The sequence below is a fragment of the Rhagoletis zephyria genome, unplaced genomic scaffold (assembly GCF_001687245.7).
Source record: "Rhagoletis zephyria isolate East Lansing unplaced genomic scaffold, Rhagoletis_zephyria_1.1 Rzeph_scaffold_00231, whole genome shotgun sequence".
NCBI classification, from domain to species: Eukaryota; Metazoa; Arthropoda; class Insecta; order Diptera; family Tephritidae; genus Rhagoletis; species Rhagoletis zephyria.
This window is the reverse complement of record NW_016157315.1, coordinates 204,437-229,416: the sequence shown is the minus strand read 5'-3', so window position 1 is coordinate 229,416 and position 24,980 is coordinate 204,437. Positions and strand designations below refer to the sequence as shown.

The 24,980-nt window shown below is 35.9% G+C and overlaps 1 protein-coding gene across 1 annotated transcript in view; it reads left to right on the top strand.

Moving 5' to 3' along the window:
- LOC108358288 (uncharacterized) overlaps window positions 1-24,980 on the top strand; it is a 51,805-nt gene that overhangs the window by 16,771 nt on the left and 10,054 nt on the right. Inside the window, exons 2-5 of the mRNA XM_017609514.1 lie at window positions 14,550-14,730; window positions 14,811-15,116; window positions 23,661-23,762; window positions 24,029-24,980. Coding sequence (XP_017465003.1) covers window positions 14,619-14,730; window positions 14,811-15,116; window positions 23,661-23,762; window positions 24,029-24,980 — 1,472 coding nt within the window. The 5' untranslated portion in view covers window positions 14,550-14,618. The remainder of the gene's footprint in view (window positions 1-14,549; window positions 14,731-14,810; window positions 15,117-23,660; window positions 23,763-24,028) is intronic.

Genomic DNA, 24,980 nt, shown 5'->3' with positions numbered 1-24,980 from the left:
GACGACTTAAGTTGATTATAGCTTCTTTAATGTTATTTCTAACATTCGCATTCGCACATTCGCATTCGCGATAGTGAAAAATATGACATTCGAAACATCCTCAATACTTACACTAGTCTGAACCCATGGCTTCCCGCCGAAAAAAGTCAATATATTAATAATGTAAGTTGATATATCAGTTAAACTCTCGGTTTTAATTTTTAAAAGGATAAACTTACTATTTCGAGTGTTATGACCAGGGTTAGAATTTTAGGCCACTAAAAACTTGAAAAAAGGCAAAGTAAGCGTTGACAAAAAGAAAAAAGGCATTTATTTTTTTAATTTTGTTATATAAATACCTTTATGTATAATGTGCATGTCTAACTAAATATTAAAAAAAAATATTTACAGTGGTGAAAAAATTATAGTCTAACCACTTTTTGTCAAGTTTTAACATATAATTTTTTCTATTTAATACTGGTTATTTTTTTTAAATAAAAATGTAGTTCATTTTTTAACCAAACCCGTGCAAATCCAAGTTTCTAACTTTGTGCTTTTTTTAATTCTGAAAAATCAACCGTAATTTTTAGCCATTTGAAACTTGTTCTTTATTCTACTAGAATTCAAGGGGCTACAAAACTACATGCTCAGAATCTTTCTAGGAAATTTAATTAAAAAAGCTCTAAATTTTTTCGAAATTTTTTTTTTTTTAATATTGCACAAAGTTTTAAGACAGTATCACTCGATTGGTATATTTGTACAGATTTGTACATTTTTATATTGTGCTATTTTTTTTTGTTCACAAAATTGGTACAATACATCGATCTTCTATTAAAAAATTTTAACAAACTGTTTTTCGTTATTGGGATAAAGAAAAATATTTGGGTATTCACACAATTGGCATACGATTTGCACCAAATTTTGGGCAAATTTCCAATCGTGTGACGGCGCCTTTAAACTTGTATGTACACTACATAGCCTCATGCGATTATCGCGAAGCATTGATTTGAAGGAACTAAAGCTCATCTCAACATCTACAGATACTAAACTCCGCTTCAAAGCTCGTTCGATTCGTCGTTATTTAACAATTAAGTAATAGGTTTTAGCGTTTTTTGTCGTGATTTACTTTTATTCCACATAAATATAAATTTCAAGCTCTCTCATGCGGCCAGTTACATCTCCCCTCCAAATCAGCATCATAGCCCTATGGTTTTGGAGTTTGGATTTTACCAATATTTTGAATTACCGACTGCTAGTCAGACGGTTGCTTTTACCTACTCTGGTTGTAATTTTGCTGAATTGGATAATTTGTTTGATTTGGATTGGTCCCAGCTCTTTGGAAATGTGGATGTAACTGGTTGCTACGATATTTTTAAGTCTAAACTTTTTGATATTTGTGTGGGTCACATCCCAATTCGTAATTCGAAAACCGCTAAGCGTCCATGGTTTACTAAAGAACTCAAACGTATAAGGAATATGAAGAATAAGTTCTACAAAATAGAAAAGCATTCCAACGATGTTAATTTGCGTGAGCGTTATGTGTTTTATAGAGCTGACTTTAACAGGCTCAATAAATCTTTGTATAGGAATTATATTCGCAGCGTAGAAAGCAATATTAAATCTAATCCCAAGTTCTTCTGGAGTTATATTAAATCAAAGAAAAATTGCTCTAATATACCTGCATCGGTCCAGCTTAACGGGTGTCGCCAACTCTATCTCCGAAGCTGTTAATCTTTTTGCTGATTTTTTTTTTCCAATTTTATTTCAGGTAATTCTGATAATGATTTTATTCCTGAAGATCTTTTGTCAAATTTAGATACTCCCATTAACTTCGGGAAATTAAAGTTGACAGACGAGGATGTAGCTAATGGCATTAACCAGCTTAAACTATCCACTAACACTGATGTAGATGGCCTCTCGGTTATTTTATTTAAAAGTTGTCCTTCACTAATTGCGCTTTTGAGGCACATTTTTAACATGTCTCTATCTGCCGGAGTTTTCCTCGATGGCTGGAAATTGACTTTTATTACACCAATTCTTAAAAGTGGTAATAAAAATTGTATTGAGAATTATAGGCCGCTTTCTAAGCTTACCACTGTCTCAAAACTGTTTGAGTCCATAGTTAAAGATAAAATTTACTTTGCTGTTAAACATTTATTATGTCCCAACCAACATGGGTTCGTGCCGGGTAGATCTACGTTAACCAACTTAGCTGCTTTTACAGAGGACTGTTTGGAAACCTTTCAAAAGGGATTCCAAATTGACGCTATATATACCGATTTCTCTAAGGCTTTTGACAGGGTGCCTCATCGAATATTGATAGCTAAATTGAAGGCCTGGGCTTTCATTCAGAGTTTCTGAAGTGGATCACATCCTATCTGCATAATAGACGCTGTGCTGTTCGTTTTGATAATGTATCGTCTTATTCTTTTGTCTCCTCCTCTGGTGTTCCCCAGGGTAGTGTCTTAGGTCCGTTATTATTTGTTCTCTTTATTAATGATATATCTTCCTGTTTCTCAAAGTGTAACTTTCCTCTATATGCGGATGACCTGAAGATATACTATGAAATTAAAAATATAGAAGACTCATTGATTCTCCAGGGTGAGCTTGATAATTTGTACTGTTGGTGTGCGCGTAATCGTTTGTCCCTCAATATTGGTAAATGTCATTATACCTCTTCAATGTTTGTCCATCTTACTGTTCGAATGCGAAATATTACTGATTTAGTATTACTCAGCCCTTCACCACACACTATTCTTACGCAAGTTGGTTTTTGTCGAATCTGTCACCGACTTATATCTAAAGTTTATCGTCTTAGTTCCATAATAGCGTTTTTGGACTTCATCATTCTGTACGTGAGTCTTTAAGTTAAGCTTCTTCGATGATTTGTGCCTTTTCTATTGTGTTTTTATAATCTCTTCCGAACAGGGCTCATCGATGTCTGCTTTGAATTCAGCTCAATTCCCACTCTTGAAAGTTAACACTTTATTTTTGTGGTGTTTAACGTATTATAATCTCCTAAGGAGGACTCTCTCCCAATTTAATGCTTATTCTTCATCTTTAGACTTCGATTTTTCTTACTCAAAGTTTACTTTTAAGAATTCACTCATAAGCCACTTGTCATAACGGTTTCCCTTATTCTATGTATATATTTGTCATATAGTCTGTAAGCGTCCTGTTTGTTGATAATAATAATAAATAAATAAATAAATAAATTTAAATAGCAAAATTGGCCATTTAAGTGCAGACTAAATGTATGATCTAAAAAGGAATAGTGGAAATTAATCAACAATCTCTACTTAGGTAGGTTATCTAAAATCGGGCCTAACAGTTGCTAAATTTGAAAACTATTACACATTCTTCAGGCTTCAACACATACTCCTATAATAGTTATCTGCCCCTTCGCTAGTTTTTTGATTGCATGCATGTTATCCAAAATGTGGGGTTGATCTTGTCACGCAAATGAAAGGACCTAAAGTTCTAGGTCGCCTCCGAACGGCAAATGGTTTTTATGAGAAGCGATTTAATGGCAGAAGTACACTCGGAGGTTTGAAAATGCGACGACGCAGATCGGGAATTGCGTAGAGCAACATTTGCTGGAACTTTATGTGGGATTTGAATGACGGTCTTCCTAAAATAAATTTGAAAAATTTTTTAAATAGTAACTCTTCTGACTATGAATTTTTGAGGAAAATTTTTCTTTTGACTATTTTAATAAAAATATTTAGCAAAACGAAGAAAAGTTTAACATTTTAACAGGCAGGAAAGACTTAAGCAATTTTGCTTAAATTTAAGCAAAACGGCAACGCTGAGCCCGGGTCATCGCAGCTGCGACAGAACCTATTGAAGGGCAATCCTATCCTTTCGGCATGTACCCCAACGGGCCAGTGCCTTGTATGTAAGTTTGTAGGCATTTGATTTGCTCATTCCTAAGAGAGCTTTGGTTTTGAGTGGGTCGTAGGACACCCAGAACTTCCGGGCAATTCTGTAGGATCCTGTGCAGTTCCACCTCTGCCTGGCCTTCGAATGATAAGCTTCGGTAATTTTTGTCTTAATCTCCCTGAGCGAGGCGCCCCTGTCCACCGCGTGGGACACATCCAGTGCGCAGCCGCTCCTTGCTAGTTCGTCGGCCGCCTCGTTTCCGTAGATGCCCCTATGTCCCGGGACCCATATTAGGGTAATTTCGCATTGATCAGAAATATAGGCCAGCTCTTTCCTACATTCATCCACTAGCTGAGATCTAACATAGTTAGAAGAAAGTGCCTGAATAACCGCTTGGCTATCTGAGTGAACATCCACTTGCGTTCTCGCGAGTACATTGTCTTTGATGTACCTTACTGCCACCTTAATAGCAAACGTTCGGCCTGGAAAATGCTTGCATAGTCTGGTAGGCGGAAGGATAATTTTAGGTTATATTGCTCAATGAAGACCCCAGCACCAACCCCGCATTCCATCCTTGACCCATCCGTAAAGACAGTTAAGCCCTGCAAGTACCCGAAATCTTCCTGATTCCAGTCACTGCGGCTTGGGAATTTCGTGCGGGGTTTATGGTGAACCCAGGTCTTCGACAGGATATAGTCAATGGGCAGCGCTTTCAAAACGTCCTTCGGACAGGATCTCATAGCGCCTGTTACGCTAGCGGCTGCTGACCTTTGAATTCCGCCTAGCTTTTTAACTACGTAACCCTTAGTAGGGCTGGCCACCAGACCAGCGCCCCATAAGAGATTATGGGTCGGACCATAGCTGTGTACATCCAGTGCACAATTCTTGGTTTCAAACCCCATCTGTTGCCCAACATTCTTTTGGCTGCATAGAGAGCCACCGTGGCCTTCCTAGCACGCTCCTCAATGTTTGGATTCCAGTTAAGTTTGGGATCCAAAATGACTCCACCTTCTTTGACAGATCCAGTTCCGTTCCTCGGAACTTGGGTTAATAAAATTTGGTAATTTTGTTTTATTTGTGAAAAGCATAAGGTCAGTTTTCTCCGGGTTTACGCTAAGAGAACAGCTTATGGCCCAGGAATCTACTATCTTTAAAGTCCTTTCCATAATTTCACTTATGACCAAAGGAAACTGACCCGATACCAGTATCGCTACATCATCGGCGTAAGCCACCGCTTTGATTCCCTGAGAGTCCAGCTTTACCAGTAGTTTGTTTAAGGCCATGAGCCATAGTAACGGTGATAGCACTCCTCCCTGTGGGGTGCCTCTCACTGCATATACGGCCCTGCTTTGGTACCCCAATTCGGCATGTATTACTCTGCTCCTTAGCAGAGGCACTATCCAAGCCCGGACACAGTGATCAATCCCTGTTTCCATAAGTGCCTCATGGATGGAATCTACACTGACGTTATTAAAGGCCCCTCGATGTCTATAAAGGACGCCATTGTAAATTGTTTATAGTAGAGCGAACTCTCAATTGTAAGTACCACTTCATGTAGGGCAGTCTCCGTTGACTTCCCTTTAAAGTACGCATGTTGAGAGCATGATAAATTGGACGTCTTGTCCCTAACATACAGATCCAACAGCCTCTCAAACGTCTTGAGACCGAAGGACATTAGGTTTATTGGTCGGAAATCTTTAGCATTGTCATGGCCCCGTTTGCCCGCTTTAGGAATAAAAATTATCTCAATCTTCCTCTAACTTAACGGAACGTGGTTCAGTATTGGGCACCCTCTAAAAATTGTTTCTAGGACTGGAATGACCATCTCAGAAGCTTTCTGAAGCATAACTGGTAGTATTCCGTCCATACCCGGTGATTTATAAGGTGAGAAGCTGAAGATAGCAAATTTTATCTCTAGTAGCTCCTCTAAGAGGTCCTCGGAGAGGGTTGGTATATGGTCTGGGGCATCGGTTTCCACTACATCGATTTTGCACCCTGGAAAATGTGTATTCAGAAAGATATCCAGCGACTCCCCAGCCGACTCGGTCCATGAACCATCTGACGTTTTTATATTTGTGGGCTGTGAGTGCCCTTTGGCAAGGATTTTGCTTAGTCTCGCAGATTCCTTGGTATCCTCGATGGATTCGCAAAATTCCCTCCGCCAAGGAGGCGTCCCGTATCGCTTTTTTGTATTTCTTTAGGTTCTTTCTGTATAGGTCCCATACCTTAATCCTGTAGCATTCGTTGAAGGATTTTCTTAGTTGCTTCCGTAGCGCTGTAAGGTTCTCATTCCACCAAGGTGTGCGCGCTTTCTTGCCATACCTCAGCGGACAAGCCTTGGTAAGCGCCCGGCGATGATTTTCACAGAAATGTCGTGTCGAATTAGGAACTTCCGCAATATAAAATGCTGTCAGGGTATGTACATATACATACATACATATGTAAATATATCGTCGTTTAAAGTACAAAACCGCGTATTGTCATTCTGCAAAACCGCGTAACTGACATTTGCTGCCAAAAATTGGATTTGCTCACACAAGCTCTTGGCTCAATCCTTATCCATTCGTCCTGAAAAATACCAGCCAGAAATGCGATTGCTTTATAAAAAAGGAGAACTATTTTGAAATATTGATGAGTGTTTTTACTCTCTAGAAAATAATTTATGCAACCTCACATACGCGGTTTTGCATTATCCCCGGAAACATATTCTGAGCGTTCAGAATATACATATGAGTCCGAAAGGAGTCCTAGGTAGGTAAGAAATATGAGTTTCAAAAACAAAAATTGTGCCAATATAAAAACAATAAAGATTTTAAATTTATATCTAAACTTGTTTATACAGAAATTGAAAATAATTAGAAAACAAAAAATGAATAAAATTTTGCTGCAGCTGCTGCTATTGAATGCATGTTAGAATGTGTATATGCACGTAAGTATGTATGTATGTTATTTGAAAGGAACTTTTGCTGAATGCCTTTGCAAATATAGTGCGTTCAATAATACTCAGAGGACAACCTAAAATAAGAGTCCGAATGTAGTAATTTATGAGGCCGATAAGAGCCTCAAAAAGAGTCTGAAATGATTCATACATATATGAGGCCAAAAATTGTTTTAAAAGAGTCTAAAATGAGCCGTATATGAGGCCAATAAGAGTCCAATATGACTCATATTCAGGCTCATTTGATGTATGAATTTAAGCTCATATAAGTCGACCTTTGGAGGAAGGGAAACACCCTCATATCGGACTCTTAAATGAGCTCAGTATGAGCGTAATGGCTCCGAAATACGACTACTTAAAGACTCATTTATGACTACAAATGTTTGCTGGGATCTTGATACGCGGTTTTGCATTTTGTTGATAAGCGGTTTTGTACTTTAAACGACGATATCACTTGCATATATTGGCTTAAAGTTTAAATAATCTTGAACTGAATTAAAAACATTGTCTTCTTTTGGCAGGCAGCAAATTAGGGAGATAATATTTTTGAAATATGAGAATATTTACTTATGTATGTACATGAAAAAAGTCAGTTGATTAACGATCCAATTCAAAGATGTTTTACTCGTGAGAAAAGCAAACACGTCAATTTTTAACTCTTGAATTGTATTAAATTGGGAAGTAGTAAACTAGTGGTTAGCAGGGCGCACGACCATTTCGCAGGGTCTGGGTTCGAGCTCAATTTTCAATCAACATCAAAAAATGAAGCGTAAACAAGTTTTTTCTAATGGCGATCGCACCTCAGGCAATGGTAATTAGCGGCTCATAAAAATACAATCGCCGTTCGGAGTGGGCGGCGGGGATAAACGCCACAAACCAGAGGAGAAGCTCGGCCAAACACTAACATATTGTGTAAGCGCCAATCTATAATGTTATTTGTATGTACTACTTAGTTATTGAATTAATACTCCTTATTAGACACCCTTTCATTAAAATTATTATTTATAAATTTATCAATAAATGTGGTTATGTGGTTATACTTTTTATTCAGTTTACAAGAATAAAATACACTACACAATAATAATTTTTAACCAGATAACCTGATAACCAGGCAAGTGTAAACAATCTCATTGCTTTCTTTGCAATCGCCTTCACTTTGCCGATTAGCCCTCCGATACATTTTGTTTGGTTCCAGTAGCGTTACGAATATATACACATACATACTGAATTAATGCTACACAACATTAGCATAGCCAAGCAAATCAATGCGTAACTTCCGTTTGCTTTCAATACAGCTGCTAATTTAATTTTTTGTTCCATCTATAATAATCGTATGCTAAAGCATTTGTTAAATAATATCGTTTCTTTTCTGCAACAAAACTTTGGGTTCAAGTGTACTATGCACATGCAGCGACTCAAACGATTGACCACGTATTGAATTTTTTTGAATATTCAAATTAAATATTTTTCTTATCTTTTATACATACATATAAAAAAATTGTAACAGGCTGTACATTATAAATATTAAAGAAAATTAATATAGGGGTCTTTGTTAGAGCAATAGAGGCCAAATTAACAATTTATAGAATTTTTGTCTGTCTGTATGTTTGCACTCGAGAACAAATGCATGAAATTGAATGCAGTTTTCACCGGTGTGTTGCTAGAGGCCTAACTTAAAAAATAGAAAAAAATTAGAGATTTGCCTTGATAAGATAAAGTAAATATTGCAATATGGCTGTCAAAAGAAAATATTTTTGTGGAGGTTGCCACATGTTTGAAAACTTTAATTTAATTAAATTGATAAGATTGCAATATGGGTATCAAACTGAAGAGGTTTCCGGAAGTTTACTGGCGAAAATATATTTTAGGAGAGTTGCCACATGTTTAAACAACTTTATTTATTTAAATTGATAAAATAAATGAGATATTACAATAAGGGTATCAAACAACACAAAAATACTTTTAAGGCGCAGTGAAGAACGCCGATTATTTGCTAATTTTTATAAAAATGATGTTATAGCTTTAAGAAAAACCATACAACTCAAAAATTTTAATCTTTATGCAAAATTTACGAAAACTCTATAAATTTCCATCAAACTTTCAAACATTTTAATCCGAATGTTTGAAAAATTTTTAGATCTGCAGTTTTATAGCCCATAAAATTTTAGTCTGATGAAGTGCAAGTTGAATTTTTCGTCTAAGGCGTACTTGGCTAAGAAACAACGAACATTAACATGACTACAAACATTCAGGGACGAACAGAAACTATTCGGAACGAAAATGGCACTGAATATGGCACAGCGCCGAAACCGGTTTTTCTCCAAACCAAACTAAAAAAAAACAAAGCTAAAAATATTTCTCTCAACACAGAAGTTGGTGGTTATAACCATATAATGTAACTATGACCAAATCAAGTGTTAACAGAAATATATTTAGCTGACTTTTTTCTGGATGTAAGGCTGGGTTTGCAATACATTTTTCTCCAGTAAACCATTCTTCCTTTTATCCAGGAAGATGGGCTAAACATGACCTACCTAATCAAAGTAGCTGGTGTATTAAATATCATTGTCAAAACACCCACATAATTCTTAAACGAAAACCCTTTATAAGCGATCAAAATGTTAGAGGTGAAAAAATATCGACGATGCTATCGATATATCGATGGTTTGTGTTTTCAAACAATACTATCGATGTTATAAAACTATCGATACTACCGGCTGTAATTGAAGATCAATTGGTAAATTGTCTCCACATCCACACCCTCAATTAACCGAAAAGTCTTATTTTCTCGGTTAACTGAATAAATAGGAGCCTACGTAATCTATTCTACTTCAGTGATAGCTACCCATACAAGAATAGAGTTTAGAGGAGAAAAATCCTCCACACAATCTCAGTTGTCAAAATTAGGCTTTCAGGTAGAGGTTTTTCATTAAGACCTACCTTTAAAGCTGTATTAGTAGATCTCCCATTTGCCCTGCCACTCAATGGCAAACCGAAAAGTTGCGTTTCTTAAATAACGGAAGTCAAATAAAGCAAACAATGGCAATGGGCGTGTCGGTGCGTATCTGGAATAAGGATAAATTTGACTGCATCATTACGTTGTCATGCAAAATTTCCCTTTCTAAGAGAAGTCGATTTTGAGGGCCCAAACTCTGGCCATTTGATTAAAAAATTCTAATAAAGAAACGAGCACGGTGCCTGTCACTTAAAAGGACCAGAAATAATGGTTCCTACACATACGAGTATGTAGTTTAAAAAAATATACAAAGAATTGAGGTGAGACATTTTTAATAAATCAGCATAGGAATAGACTTCGTTAACAAAATCTCTCATAAAAAATACACATATAAATAAAGCACATGTTTTACGTTATATTAAAAAAATATTACATATACATATTCGAGTCATCTGATATCAGTACCATTCTCAAAAGGCCTAGATATTTTACAAGAAAGCACTTAGCGAAAATTTACCAGCAGCAATTGTAAAGCTATTTGTTAAAATTTAATAACTTTTAGTTATTTGATTATTATTACGTGGTTTAACAGGTCGATCTTAGCGAGTTGACAATGCACATTAGAACTTTTTGAGAATTCATCATGAATTTAATGTTACTTGAAATTGATTTTCACACCAATTTTGCAATTTGGTGATTCGTTGGTTGGCAGTTCGGCAGCGTGTTTTACTGTGAACTACCTTTTCTGACTTATTTCTTTTAATTTGGTACCTGATCTTTCGCAACAGCTGATTTTTGGCAATTTTATTATATACTATAACTTTGTAATGTACTTCGCGCATTCATTTCCATCTAAATAAAATATGCGTAAAACTACTAACGAAGCAACGAGCTTGGTGTGAAGACCCCTAATAACGTCAATGGGAAGTGTCGAACACTTTTTAGCATAGGGTTATATGTTCCATACTGAGCCACTGCGAAAAACTCTTTCATAGGCCTCATACTTTTTTGTGAAAATCCCATTCTATCCACTTCCCCTAGTAAGCTCCGTGTACACTCCTTTTATCGCCCCTAACCGTTGTTTCGTGAGAAGTCTGTGGTAAATAATGCGGTATATGTATGAACTTGAACTCAAAAAGCACATTGTTAGAACACATTTCAATGTAATTCAAAGACATCGACTTTGAAGTTGTTGTGCACAAAAGACTCCTCAATTACCTTAGATTTTAGCAGGTGTTTTAAAACTCCTATTTAATATGTTATTAGCTGCAGAAATACCTTTACATACAATCATGTGAAGCTTTCAAATAATTACGCTCACTAAAACAACCTACCTCAAATATTTTTTGTCGTATTCCACCCAAAATCGGCCAAACACGTCGCTACTAACAACCATACACCGAAATATAAATTATATCAAAATGAGGACAGCCAATCAAGAGCTTCTATATCGACCTCTATCCACGTATATATATATGTTTGTTGTTTTGTTCACCTACGTAGATATACCAACAAAAAATGAATATTTTATAGTTTCCTAAAATTTCGACCGTTTTTGTTTTGTTTCGCTGCACCATATTAAAGTGGTTGTCCTAGAAAATTCGACAGTATTTCACGGCATTCCTTTACTAGAGCATACACGCGATTAACATAAACACATTAGACTGCATCACTCCCCATACAAAAGAAAAACGGTACTGTGTTTCAATTGGAATTATAAAATCTATTATATTCTAAGACTTCCACTAAAATATTTCGGAAAAATATTTAGATTTGCGTGAGCTGGACCGATTTGAAACACCTCCGAAAATTGGATTTTTTATGAATAAAAATAGTTTCTTAAATATTTTTTTGAAAAAGTCCCTTCAAATGACGAAATGTTTTATGCTAAAAAAATTAGCAGGAAACGATTTTAAAAAAGTGTAAATCATGATAAAAATATAGTAAGGCAGAACCGCTGAGAGTCACTTTTAAAATTATTGACGTTTCCAAACAGTTTAATTTTTAAATTCACTCACAAACTCACACACACATTTTCATTTTCAATCTCAAGCAACAACAATTTCGAACAATTTCAATTTTTTATTTTCACTTTTATATGATTTTAAAATGTTGGCAAACTTCAAAAAAAAATCATGGCCGACAAATTGAGAGAACGGTTCTACCTTGCTATGTTTTTATCATGGTGTAAATGGTAATAATGAGATTTTTGATGCTGTTTTTTTAACTTTTTTCAAACATTGGTATAAGAAAAACTTGAATAGGAGAACCTAAGCTATTCCGATTTATACTTGTGAGGTATCATTGGAAAGGTATAAACTCATTCAAAGGATGAAAGAGACAGGTAGGATGGACGAGTGTCCATGTTGAATTAAGATGTGTTGGTATTTAGAAACATAAAAAATTGGGACGTGAATGAGTCTTTTTTGCACAGAAATAAAAAGAGCGGGAAAATATTTTTCTACTTATACCCCATAGGTTTAAATCGGAATAGTTTTGGCCCAGTTATTGAAGTTAGTTTTTGTACTTAATCTATTTTGTTATCTGAGGGTATTTTTTTCAAAAACTTTTTTAAGAAACAATTTTTATTCATAAACCACAACTTTTTTTTGTGATGCAGTCTAATGTACATACATATGGAGTTATGTATGTATTTTAATGTTTATTGCCGCAATGCATGTGTAAGGAGTTAAGTAATTCTACAAAAGTGTCTTCCATCTATGAGCTGGTGAACTAGATCCATAAGTGTGAGTTTGTCTATACATTCGCGCATGCAATGAAATATATACAAATATACATCCATATGTACATAAATATGTATGTATTTATTTGCAATGTTTATCAATATTGTGAAATGTCAGTCAGCTCAGCGAATGCAAATGAATTTTTAACATTTTAACCCTAAATAGTATTGGCTGAGCATGTTCCACCTTCGGAAGATGGGAATGGATTCATGGGTGCTGAAACATTTAGGTATCTGGGCAATACATGTAACAGGGACTAGTAGACGGTTATCGCTCAACTCTTTAATTTAGTTTAGTTTCCGTTGGACATCACTACGTACCTTATAGGGGATCTAGGTGTGCTGCTATTAACGTGCTGTGAAAATCTGTTCAATGGTGGACTTGGCAGGTCTTAAGCCACACTGATAAGGTCCAGTTAATTGGTTCATGAAGGGCATCAGTCTTACATGCAGTATCGTCGATAGGACCTTATAAGCAATGATAATAAATAGGCTCATTCTGCGATAATTTGCAGGATAGTATCGATAGTGTTAATTTTCCCGGCCAAGGACTATCACTCCAGCAGATTCCTCAAAAATGCAAGTAAATGTGTTCAAACGGCTTTATAACTTTATTAAAGAAATAAGAACTAAAAAAAAAACTAAAGAAAAAATTTAATTATATATGTATTACTAGTAAAAATTTGGTGGGGGGAAATCTGTCGCATACGTTATCATATTTTAATTCAAACTTAAGCCAACAAAGAATTGCTTCTGATTATTTACAGTTAATTGGTTGTAATGGTCCGTAATTTGACTTTATTTAAAGAATGTTTAAGAAGGGAAAGCCTCACATGATTCGCAGAGTACTCTGAACGCACTCCTGTTTTTGTCACGTCCGTTATGACATCCTTTTCATCGAGTTTCTCGACATCAGTGTTCCAAGCGCACCTAATTTTTTTGTCAACCAAATGACGGTATAAATAAAAGCTACACAATGGCGAATTTTTTCATATCTGACTTCCGTTTTCGAAGGATATATTTAACTCTAAAGTCGTCAGCCCATATGGGTGGCATGGTCAATGCTCATATATGTCCTCTACGAGCTCGTAGAATTGCTCTTTAACCTCATCATCGTTCTCCTCTGTAGGAGCGTGAGCGCATATGAAGCTTTGACGAGAGTCAAGGCGAATTTAATAAGGTGGTGTTAGCCGTATATAAGTAAAAAAATGCACTAACAAGTTATACACAAAATGACAGTATGAGTTACAACAAACACATCGGTTTGACGTAATGCCTTCCACGGCGAAAATTTCAGCTGTCGCCCCAACACCACCTTATTGAATACACCTTGATGAGGGTAGTGGCAATTCGTTCCCTGGCGGAGTGAAGCTGGAGGCGAGGTGTCGTAGTCTCCACCTAAATTCCACGCCAAGTGTGTTCGACGTCCCATAGCGGCTATACAAAACGGCACACGCTACGTACTTCATACAACCGTGCCCCGTCCATCGCATTTCCTGGATTGCGCTAATGAGAGCCTAGTATTTTGTGAAGACAGCCAGCAACTGGATAGAGGCCCCTTCATTTCGAGGCATTTTTGAACTTTGATAGGATTGAATTTTTCACGTGACAGGTGCCAAGTACAGCACCCACAGCACCCATTGGAGGTAAAACGTCCATATACTGCTTTATCGACGGCCCTAAATCGGAATGCGATTGAGTATAGTCGTGCAACTGTAACGGCATACCCAGAGAACGAGAGTACCCCATTGCACTTCGGAGATCTATACCCCAAAAGAGATTATGATATATATATTTATATCGTTAGCACTTTGTTTGCCTTCCAAACATTTGGCACAAATTTCAAAAATAATAACATTTTATTTACATATACACGCCTCATATTATCTTTAGTATAGATTCTATACTCATCTTAATAAATATATATACAAACATATCTGCATAAGCAAAATGGTCACTACGGTAAATATATATGTACATATGTAATTAGATTCCATTCATTTATGTTATAACTTACTAAATACATAAATATCTTTCATCCTTTCCAGCAGACTAGAGCAGCGAAAACGAAAAAGCTACACGGACCCTGTGAACCAGTAAACAGAAAACGACTGTTGACCATGGGTACCGGTATCGAACAGAGACCATGGACACCGACTGTGCGTCGCGGCAAAATAGCCGCGGAGACTTCCAGTCCGGGACCAGCCTGTGTACAGTTACCAACTTTAGTCGGTATGTATTGCAAACGCATACATACTTATGTATTAAATACAATGTTTATAAGAAATATTTACATATTTCCACACCGCTAGGCAAAAAAGTGCCAGACTCAAAGAAACCAGGCGCTCCATCTTTTTCTTTTGGACAAAAACATCGTCGAAATTTCGATTCCATTGGACCTGGACCAGCGCAATATGATGTCACGGGCTTAGGCATGAAAGGCAAAGCTACACCACCGGCTGCTAGTTTACGGAGCCGTCCCAAAAACCGAATGCTCTTTACGACACCCGCACCCGGCGAATACGATGTGGATAGAGCGGCAAAGGCCATCATTGATGCAACGCCCAAGTACTCATTCGGCCAAAAACCACCCAAAGAGAAGCCAAGCCTAACACCTGGTGAGTTTTCAACAAGCCTATCTAATAGATGTATGTAAAGTTGTGTAAATATCAGTTCTATAGATAAATGAATGGATGGGTTTGATCAATTTAAGACGCTGCTAAAATAGCCTTCTAACTTTTCTTCCTTATTATGACCATTTAGTACTACATTCATGTATCATTCATGACAGCATGTGCCCCATTCATAATACCTATTTTAGTGTTTCAGTTATGAAGCCTTCTTTCACATGAACTAACAAAAGCCATAGAGATCAAGTGTACAGCAAGTTAGATGGTGGTGATCATCTATTAGAAATAAAGAGGTACCAGGAGTATATATGTATATTGGCCGAATTTTTATACTTATGCAGAAGTAAAAAGTAAAGATTTCGAATATCACCTGAAGGTAAACTCTTCAACTTTTCTCTTTTTAAAATTATTCGTTCTAAACACAAAAAGATTCACATAAACTTGAAAACTTAAGATATTTAAATACCCAAACTTATGGTAAGAACATACATACACATACATATGTACATACGTAGATCTGTAGACCTAGTTGCACAAATAGATTTCGTAGTTTCGGAAAAAAATCTATATACATATGTATTCGTATGTAAATTTCTCCCATCGTATGTAAAAACGCAGGCACATAAAAAAATTACTTTTATAAAATTTTCGTAAATATTCTTTGTCTCTTTCTATAATATTTTGAAATTGTTTTAATTATTTTTTTACCTTTTGTTACAAAAATTATACATATAAACAAAAATAAAACCTTGTTGTTGTTGTTGTTGTAGCAGCATACAAATTCCCCAAAGACTTTTTGGGGAGTGTTGCTGGAGTGACAGTCCTTGGCCAGATATAAATCTGGGTCGTTCCGGTTACGTAGACCCGACTGTCGTGGGAACGAAAATAAAACCTTAGAACCCAGGGCTTGCAAATTTCTGTTGTGTGTCGTACCATCTCGTGAGTAATAGAGGAATAGAGATCTGCATAACTCATTTAAATTACCAGCAAAACGCAGTAAGGATTTTAAAATAAATTAGCCCAACATGTTAACTTCGGACAGCCGCCATGATCCTTATAAAAACTTCTCTTATAAAAACCGTTGGCCGTTCGAAAGCGTCGTAAAACTGTAGGCCTCTCTATTTGAGTAATAATAATACAAGTTAAAGTAACTACTTATACACCCGTATGCTGTAAGCCGAAAGTTCGTAAATACGAATTCGTAGCTCCGTTCTGAAAATTCGAAAATTGGTATGCTGTAATCCGATCGTAACTATCAACGGCGTTGCCAACTAAAATAGTGAATTTCGAAGTTCTTAATTAGCTGCTTTGACAGAAACAAATCAAAATTAATATAATCGCAAGTGAACAGTGAAATTAAAAACAATGTTTAATCATATTTGAAAAGGCTTTTTCTTTATTAAGTAAAATATAATGGATTCAGTGGCCGGTGCACTTTTGTCTCAGGTTAAAGAACGTGCTGCAGCCAACTGTTGCATTAATATACAAAGGAGATTGCTACGCGACAGTTCTCATCCATTTAGCTTAAATGATAAATGTATGCTTCCTCTTTTTAAGGGCCTCCATTCAACTAGATATTGTGCCGCTTTAATTCTTGCAACGCTTTCACAAAATTCCGCCACATCCTCTTTAGCTACTTTTACAAAGCCTCGGGAAATGGCCGGCCTTCCGCTCATGCATTCCACCAGTTTTTCGTGTTGCGAGCGATTTGTTTTGATCTTCGACTTGATAATTTTGTAAACATTTAATAACAATTTTTTTCTATTCACACTTCAATTTACATACATATTTTTGCGTTTACACACTTTTATTTATTGATATTTTAATACAATTTGTTTCGCTCCGACACGAGTTGCTATTCGTACAAAATTTCCGACAAATACATATAAATGACAGCTACGTCGGATTCAGGCATACCAACATTACGAATTTCGAAGATGGCCTACGAATTTCGAAATTACGATACGACAACACGGATTTCAGCGTACCAATTTTACGATTCGTAGCAAAATCGAATCTACGACGGATTACAGCATAGGGCTGATAAGCTCGGTATATTTACATGTTGTATTAAATTTTTTGGGTGAAATAAAAGTTGTTTAGATTAATTTTCTGGCATTTAACTGGCTTCTAGATGTAATGTTGGTTTTACAGTTATATTTCAGTTCTTCTTCTTCTTAGTTAGCGCTGTTACGCAGACGATCATATGATCCCTGGTCACGGCACTTTTTCTCTAAATTTTTTCCGTTCTTTGACCAACATGCTGATACGCAGAGGGTCAAATTATCAGCGTTTTTCTTTGGCTCAGTGGTATTTCTTCGGTAAATTTTTTTACTACTTTTTACATTTGTGTTATAAAACGACGATAAAAACAAATTTTATCTTAACTGATTACTGCATTTGAAAAAATGTATATATTGACAGCATATCTAAACAATCAGAGGTATGGAAGATATACTTTGTATAGTACCAATCTAAGTGATTTTCACTTCTGTGTTATCGGTATGTAAACCGGTAACACAATTTAAGCTGGTCTATGGTGGATTTTCCAGGCCTAAAGCCACACTGATAAGGCCCAATTAGTTCTTGAAACCTTCCGTAAGTCGCCTAACTCCCTCTTATTGCAGCAAATACGTCTCGATTCCCTCTTCAGATCCGTATAGTGGCACTCCTCATCGTACCAGTTGTTTTTTCGGGCTCGCTGAAATCCGACTACTTCTTCGGCGGCGGTACTTAATGAGCGGGAAATGTGGTTCCACTGTTCGCATCAGTGTTGCCGTTTTGATACATGTGTATCCAATTGGATACATTTTCGCCTTAAATTTTGAGGGATACTTCGTTTTTTTCCTCAGTGTAAATTTGGAGACCTTTTCCCATAAGTATTCGTAAGTTGAATGAATTTTCTTTTATTTATGTACGAGCTATTATAAATAACGTTTTTAACAGTTGGCTGCTCATCCTCCAAGCAAGAAATTTTCCTTTATTCTTGTCACTTTGAAAAACTAATTTTTTAGCTACATAAACGTGCATTTAATAACACCAAGTAGTTTGCAAATTTTAAAAAGTTTTCTGACCTGTAGTAGTTAACTGTAATGCGAAAAAATCAACTTTTACATCCTGAGCAACCCTTCTCTTAGCATTCAAAGGAAATTGACAACCATGCCGATGACTAATTTTCAAAAATAATAATAGCAAAAATTAACAATTTACTGAACTAAATGTAACAGGTAAAAATTAGTTTAAATTAGTATAATTTTGATAAACTGGGCAACATTTTTTGCATGTATTATTTGTGGGAATCTAATCGCAGTAATGAACATTGAACATGCGGAAAGTTTGGCCCGTAGTTTTAGTCAGTATTTTTCGATTCCAAGAAACAGATCTGGGAAACAAAAGCCCGTAGTTATAGTCAAAATTAAGTCGACATTAAAGTTAGTTGCAGCTTTTTTGACAGGTATCCCATTGAAAATGATGTCAAAAAGCTGCAATTAACTTAAAAGTCGACCTAATTTTGACTATAACTACGGACCTTTGTTTCCCAAATCCGTATCTATGTATGGGAAAATACTGACTAAATGTTAATAAGTTTGTTAAGGGCCCGAGTTTCTCTTCCATAGATGTACTGTGTAAAAATGTTCGCTCTTTTCGGTGGATACATTTGGATACAATTTTCAATTTTTTATGGATACTATAAAGGCTAAGACAGTGGCAACACTGGTTCGCATATGTAGGTTTGTTGAAAGCAGGTTTGAGAGTCGAATAGCTTTAAATTCCTTTAGATGGAAATCCTGCTAAATTTTGTAAACAATTATTTGAATTAGCTTTATAGGTATAGCGCTGAATTTTTACAAAAAAAAGGTATTAACTATCTACTGACTTTATTACAGTCATTATCATCAATGCTAGGGACCAATTAGATATAATACATTTTTCGATGACGTCGAGCTACTCAACCTAAACTAGTCGATAGCCATAAATTTGTCCTATACTCGAACGCCGTGCGATGAACTATCATAACTCGATGAACTATTTTATTTTTTTACTAAGCACGATTGCTTCATCCTATCTCAGCGCTGTCAGACAAACTATCCCAAACCTGTCCCTTAAATCCAGGACTCAACAGCTTAACGTAATAGAATTAGGTAGGCACGTGTTAGTTAAAGAGCAAGGAAAAGAAAGATTTTGATACTGCCCTATTTGAAAATTTGCCTTCAATAGTTTGTATAAGGCATCCGAATATCATAAAACCAAGCAGGAAAACTGTTTTATTACTTCATCTATTTATTTCGCCACGGGTCTGGCATTGAATGGAGACAAAACGAAGTATCTTTCGTCATCTCATAAACTGTCGACGCATACGCGTCACGGCACTCACGTGACTCACTAGCATTAATACCGATACGTCAGGTTAGAAATACGACGCAGAAAACTCTATAGGTGCAATCCCGTATTCCTCGGACTCGGACTAGTAAAACTGTCAAAAAATAAAAATTCGCTCAGAGCGAGAGAGTAACATTGAAAAGTACGGGATCGCTTTCTAGTAAAAAATGGTAACTTCTGTCAACTTCAACATAACCTCCAAATTTTGGTTGTAAATTTTTGCTTATTTTGTATGTAAACACACTCAGCTCACACATGTAAATAACCAAAAATACTTTCAAATTCATTAGAATCCACTTAAACAAGTAATTAAATACTTTTCAACATGAATTAGCAGAGTGCACTTTTCTTGTGTTTACAATTTGGTTGCCAAACACACTACAGCTGATCGTTTGACACATTTACCAGAATATATTCTCGGACTAAAACTGGTAACTTCTGACAGAGAGAGAACCGTATTTACTCTCTTTTTTGTCCTCTCAATAGTCAGAGGACCGAGTACGGGATCGATTTCCAGTAAAATCTGACTGATTCTGACTATTTCTGACTAGTCCGGACTCGTACGGGATCGCAACTTATATGTCACCAATCATGCCAGTAAGGAAGATTAACGGGCTTTTACACGACGGCAGTGATAAATATCGCAGCGAATTAAAATACAGTGGCTCCGGTGGATGCAAACGCTCCAGCCTGCAGTGGTTCAGCTTGTATGGAGCAACGTTCAAAACTCATTTTCTCTAAAACTAAATAATATTCCGCAATAAAATTTGGTACACTTGTTACTCTTTGTCTAGGCTACGTTGGTAATGAAATCGGATCAAAACTACGCTTGCCTTCCGTATAACGGTATTTTTGGAAAAAACGAACTACTGCAGCCAAATTACTAAAAATGTATATACAGAATGAACTTTAAGCAAAAAATTTAGTATGTATTTAATAAATTTTTTTTTAAATGGGCGTGGTCAAGCCTACTTATCATGAAATATGTGTACCTGCCTAACCGATTTCATCCAATCTTAGTGCACTCATTACTGTTAGCTCCATTCAAAACTTCTTTGCAACTCTTTGACATCGGACAACAACCACTCTGACCTCCCATGTATTTGTACAAATTCTACGATATTTTACTATATAATCAGGGCTATCACAGAATCCATCGTAGCTTCGATATCCGAATCCGAATAGCTACGAACGTAAATTCAAAATTCGTAGAGAGCCTTCATTGAATCCGTTCGTAATGAAGATTCGTACAGATACTCTACGACGAGATTATGCTGTCGGAACAAAATTTAAAATCACTCAATCTTAAAAATAGTGGAAGAAAGCTGCATTATTTTTAATATTAAATATTTATTATACTCCAAATTTGTTATAGTTTGATATAATTCCATATATTTGTGTAAACGTAGACGTAAAATACCAATGCCATACATACATACATATGCACATACACGCATTCATCTGTTAGACGCTATTTAATGAATTAATATTTTGCATGAATCGAGGAAATAATAGTTTAGCAACAATTTATTAGGAAATAAACCTAATTACTTTAATATCATAAAAATTTATTAAAAAAAAAAATTTTTTCTATTTAAAATAATAAAATCTAAGCTAAAAAAAAACTTAAAAAAATATTTATTAAAAAATAAACAAAAATTAAATAAAAAAAGAAAAAAATCTCCACTGCCCCACGACTCGGACTCGAACTCGGCTCTCTCAATTGGCAGTCTAGTGCTTTGTACACTCGGCCATTACGCTTGATTCGGCAGCGCGAGCAAAATGACATACATAAATGTCTGTTGTTTCCTTTGCACTAACTGATTTCGAATCAGCATTCGAAGCTGGCAACGATATTTTCGAGTTCACTCGGATTCAGTGATAGCAATTTTTTCGTATTCGTAGCGGGCATTCGGATTCGTAGATTTTCTACGATGGATTCCGTGATAGCCCTGAATATAACGCTTAATTTCTCAGGTTTGTATTTTGAAAAATTTATGAGCCAAACATTGTTTTTTTTTATAGAATAAATAAATTTTTTATAAAAGGTTGTAGCTATGGTACGGCTGAATTTATCTATATTTTAACTAAAAAACAAAACAAATTGTTGATATAAACATAGTAATAACTGTATTTGCATTGAATTCATGGAGTGTGCAAGAAAAATTAATATTTGTAGTACAAGAACTTTCTTTAAATATTCAAAATGTTTTTGAAGTTAAAATTTTTATGCTAATTTTCCATAAAAGTATTGTTCATGCTATCACCAAAACTACATAAATTAAAAGGTGAAACTTTATAAAAAATCTAGGAAGATTCAACAAATTTTCATCAAAATTTCTTACTTTTTAAGAAATTCATGTTCTTATGGAAGAAAACGCTTAAGATCGTTGAAATATTAAATTCAGAAATCAAATTAGAGATTTGATGAAAATTTGTTGAATTTTCCTAAATTTTATACAATTTCTGAAACTTTAGTTTATATGGCTTTGGTGATGCAGGCTGCAATTTGGTAGCATGTTTGGTAAAAATACAACTTCTGACACATCCAATCAGTTCGAATGCATGCTTTTCAGGCTTCTTTTACCCTGTGAGCCTCTTTCCAAAACCGTCGAAGCCTTTTACATATGTTTTCCACGCGCAAATCAATATCACGAGTATTCACATTTTCTAAATCTGGCAATGCCTCTAATAGATGTCCCAAAACTTTCTCGTTTCTTTCCACTTCTGTACCACTCAGGAGGTACCAGAACTCAAACATTTCATTCCTTGAAAAGGATCAGATGTATGAATTACCTGTTAGTTAATAAAAAAAGAACTTAATTTTTTCTTTCCACTGAGTAAGACACGTTATCAATATGGACCAAATCGGACCATAAATACGGGTTTTCAAATATCTCGTCACCTATTGGATTAATTCATTTTTCATTTTGCATTGTCAACAGGTTCTGGCCTAAGTTTGCAGTTTCAAGTCTCTACCTCATCGGGAAGTTGGTTAAAATGGATTTCAAGGTTTGACTTCACCCGTGTAGTAAATAAAATCTTGTAAAAAAAAATATATATTTAACTAAGGTTTGGCTAGTCGCGGCCGTGTATAAAATAACCGTGCAAAAACGTGCAGCTAAAATATATATTATTTTAATTTATAGGGAATGGGCTTTCATTAAAAAAATGAAGTGTGGCGCTGAGTGGTAGGGTTTTTAAAAAATGTATGTGTATGTAAAAAAAAATAAAACAGAAATTAATTAAGGGCAAAATGGACTTGGCTTAGAACCGACATAAATAATACAACTTTTAATAAATATTGATAATTATTGTTCTAAATATGAGCAGCTATCTTTGTCCTGAATCTCTATTACAGAGTTTCTTGAATGAAATCCGCCTTTTTTCATAAAATAAATCTTAAAAAGTTAGAAGTATTGAGTTACTGGAAACACGATTCATAATGAAAATGTGTTTTGTTAACATTCGAGAGTGAGGAAGTAATCTAAACAATTTTTTATCGCAAAAAAATTACACTGTAATGAAGTACCATTAATAATGACTGATTGCCTGTCAATCAATTACAGGTTAGACATTGTGCATATTTTTGAGTTTTGGCCTCCGGCTGAACCACTATGCAACCTCTACCTCTTTGCTAAGGCTTCTTTAAGCCTTAAAATTTTTTTAATTACTTTTTAAGCTCGTTCGTAAATCCAGAGCGATATCAATAATTTTAAGATAGTGTAATTGACAGAGCCTCTCAATTAACCTTTTTTCAACACTTTTGTGTAATAATTTCTAGAATCCTGCCATACTTTTTGCTGACTTTTTGTCTAATTTTTTAAAGATTGGAAAAAGGAAAAAAAAGACATTTACATATAGATGACTAACACTTAGTATGCGGGCGGAAGTATTAAATTTATTTATATAAAAATATGCATTTACGTTTATATGTACATACATATGTATATAGTACATGTGTGCTCTAAAATGTCCGTAAGACTTTTTGCATGCCTCTCAGATGAACATTCATTTAACGATTACCTGTCCTAAAATTCATATGAAAGCTTTCGAGACACGCGTTTATGACTATTTTTAATACGCACGTTTTATTTCTTTTTCAATTTTGGTTATTAACAAAAAAATCCATACAATGCTGCGTAAAAATAGCGCCAAATAGTTACTGTCCTGAGGTATCATTTATTAAAAAGAAATCACCAAGCTACACTTTTGGTAGAAGAACAAAGCTCAACTTCGATAAGAGAACTCCAGGTAACGCTTCCTTAATATACAAACATACGTACCCAGAACACAGATTTTCAGATAGCAATGTATGCATACATAGATACTATATGGTTGCACTGAGAATAATATAATGCACACTTAATCTCAACTCAATCATTTTCCAACGTAAAGCCATTGACCAATTATAGCATTAAAAAGTTCACTAGATTATTTATTTACGACTATAAATATTTTTGTAATTATATCCTGTAATAACTCAAACAATATATAATATCCATTTATACTTCAAACAGCACCCGGAGATTATCAACCGGAAAAGGTTCGCTTGGATCACAGCCCTGCCTACTCAATCGCTGGAAGATATGAGCTTAAAAAAAGCAGCGAATCACCGGCACCAGGAGCGTACTGTCCCGAAAATGTCCGTCTTGATTATACACCTGCTTACACAATGAGTGGGAGACATACAATTGTGGTTCAAAGTGATACTCCAGCTCCTGGTGCCTACTGCCCCGAAAAAGTGAGACTGGACCATACTCCAGCGTATACGATCACTGGGAAACATGAACATAAAATTATTAATAGCACACCAGCACCTGGCGATTATTGCCCCGAAAAGGTTCGACTAGATCACACGCCAGCGTACTCTATGGGTGGTCGCCACGATTTGAAAAAGGCCAGTGATACACCTGCACCTGGAGCATATTGCCCCGAGAAGGTGAAGCTCGATCACACCCCGGCCTATACAATGGCGGGAAAACATGATCCAAAAATCAATAACTTTACACCCGGCCCAGGAGATTATTGTCCTGAAAAGGTCAGACTAGATCACACGCCCGCGTATTCGATGGGCGGTCGCCATAATCTGGAGAAGCCAAGTAGCACGCCCGCACCTGGAGCATATTGCCCCGAGAAAGTGAGGCTCGATCACACTCCGGCCTACACAATGGCAGGAAAACACGATCCCAAAATTAGTAATAATACACCCGCTCCCGGAGATTATTGTCCTGAAAATTTCCGACAAGATCACACGCCCGCGTATTCGATGGGCGGGCGTCACAATCTCGATAAGCCAAGTGACACACCCGCACCAGGAGCATATTGCCCCGAGAAAGTGAGGCTCGATCATACTCCGGCCTACACAATGGCAGGAAAACACGATCCCAAAATTAGTAACAGCACACCCGCTCCCGGAGATTATTGTCCTGAAAATTTCCGACAAGATCACACGCCCGCGTATTCGATGGG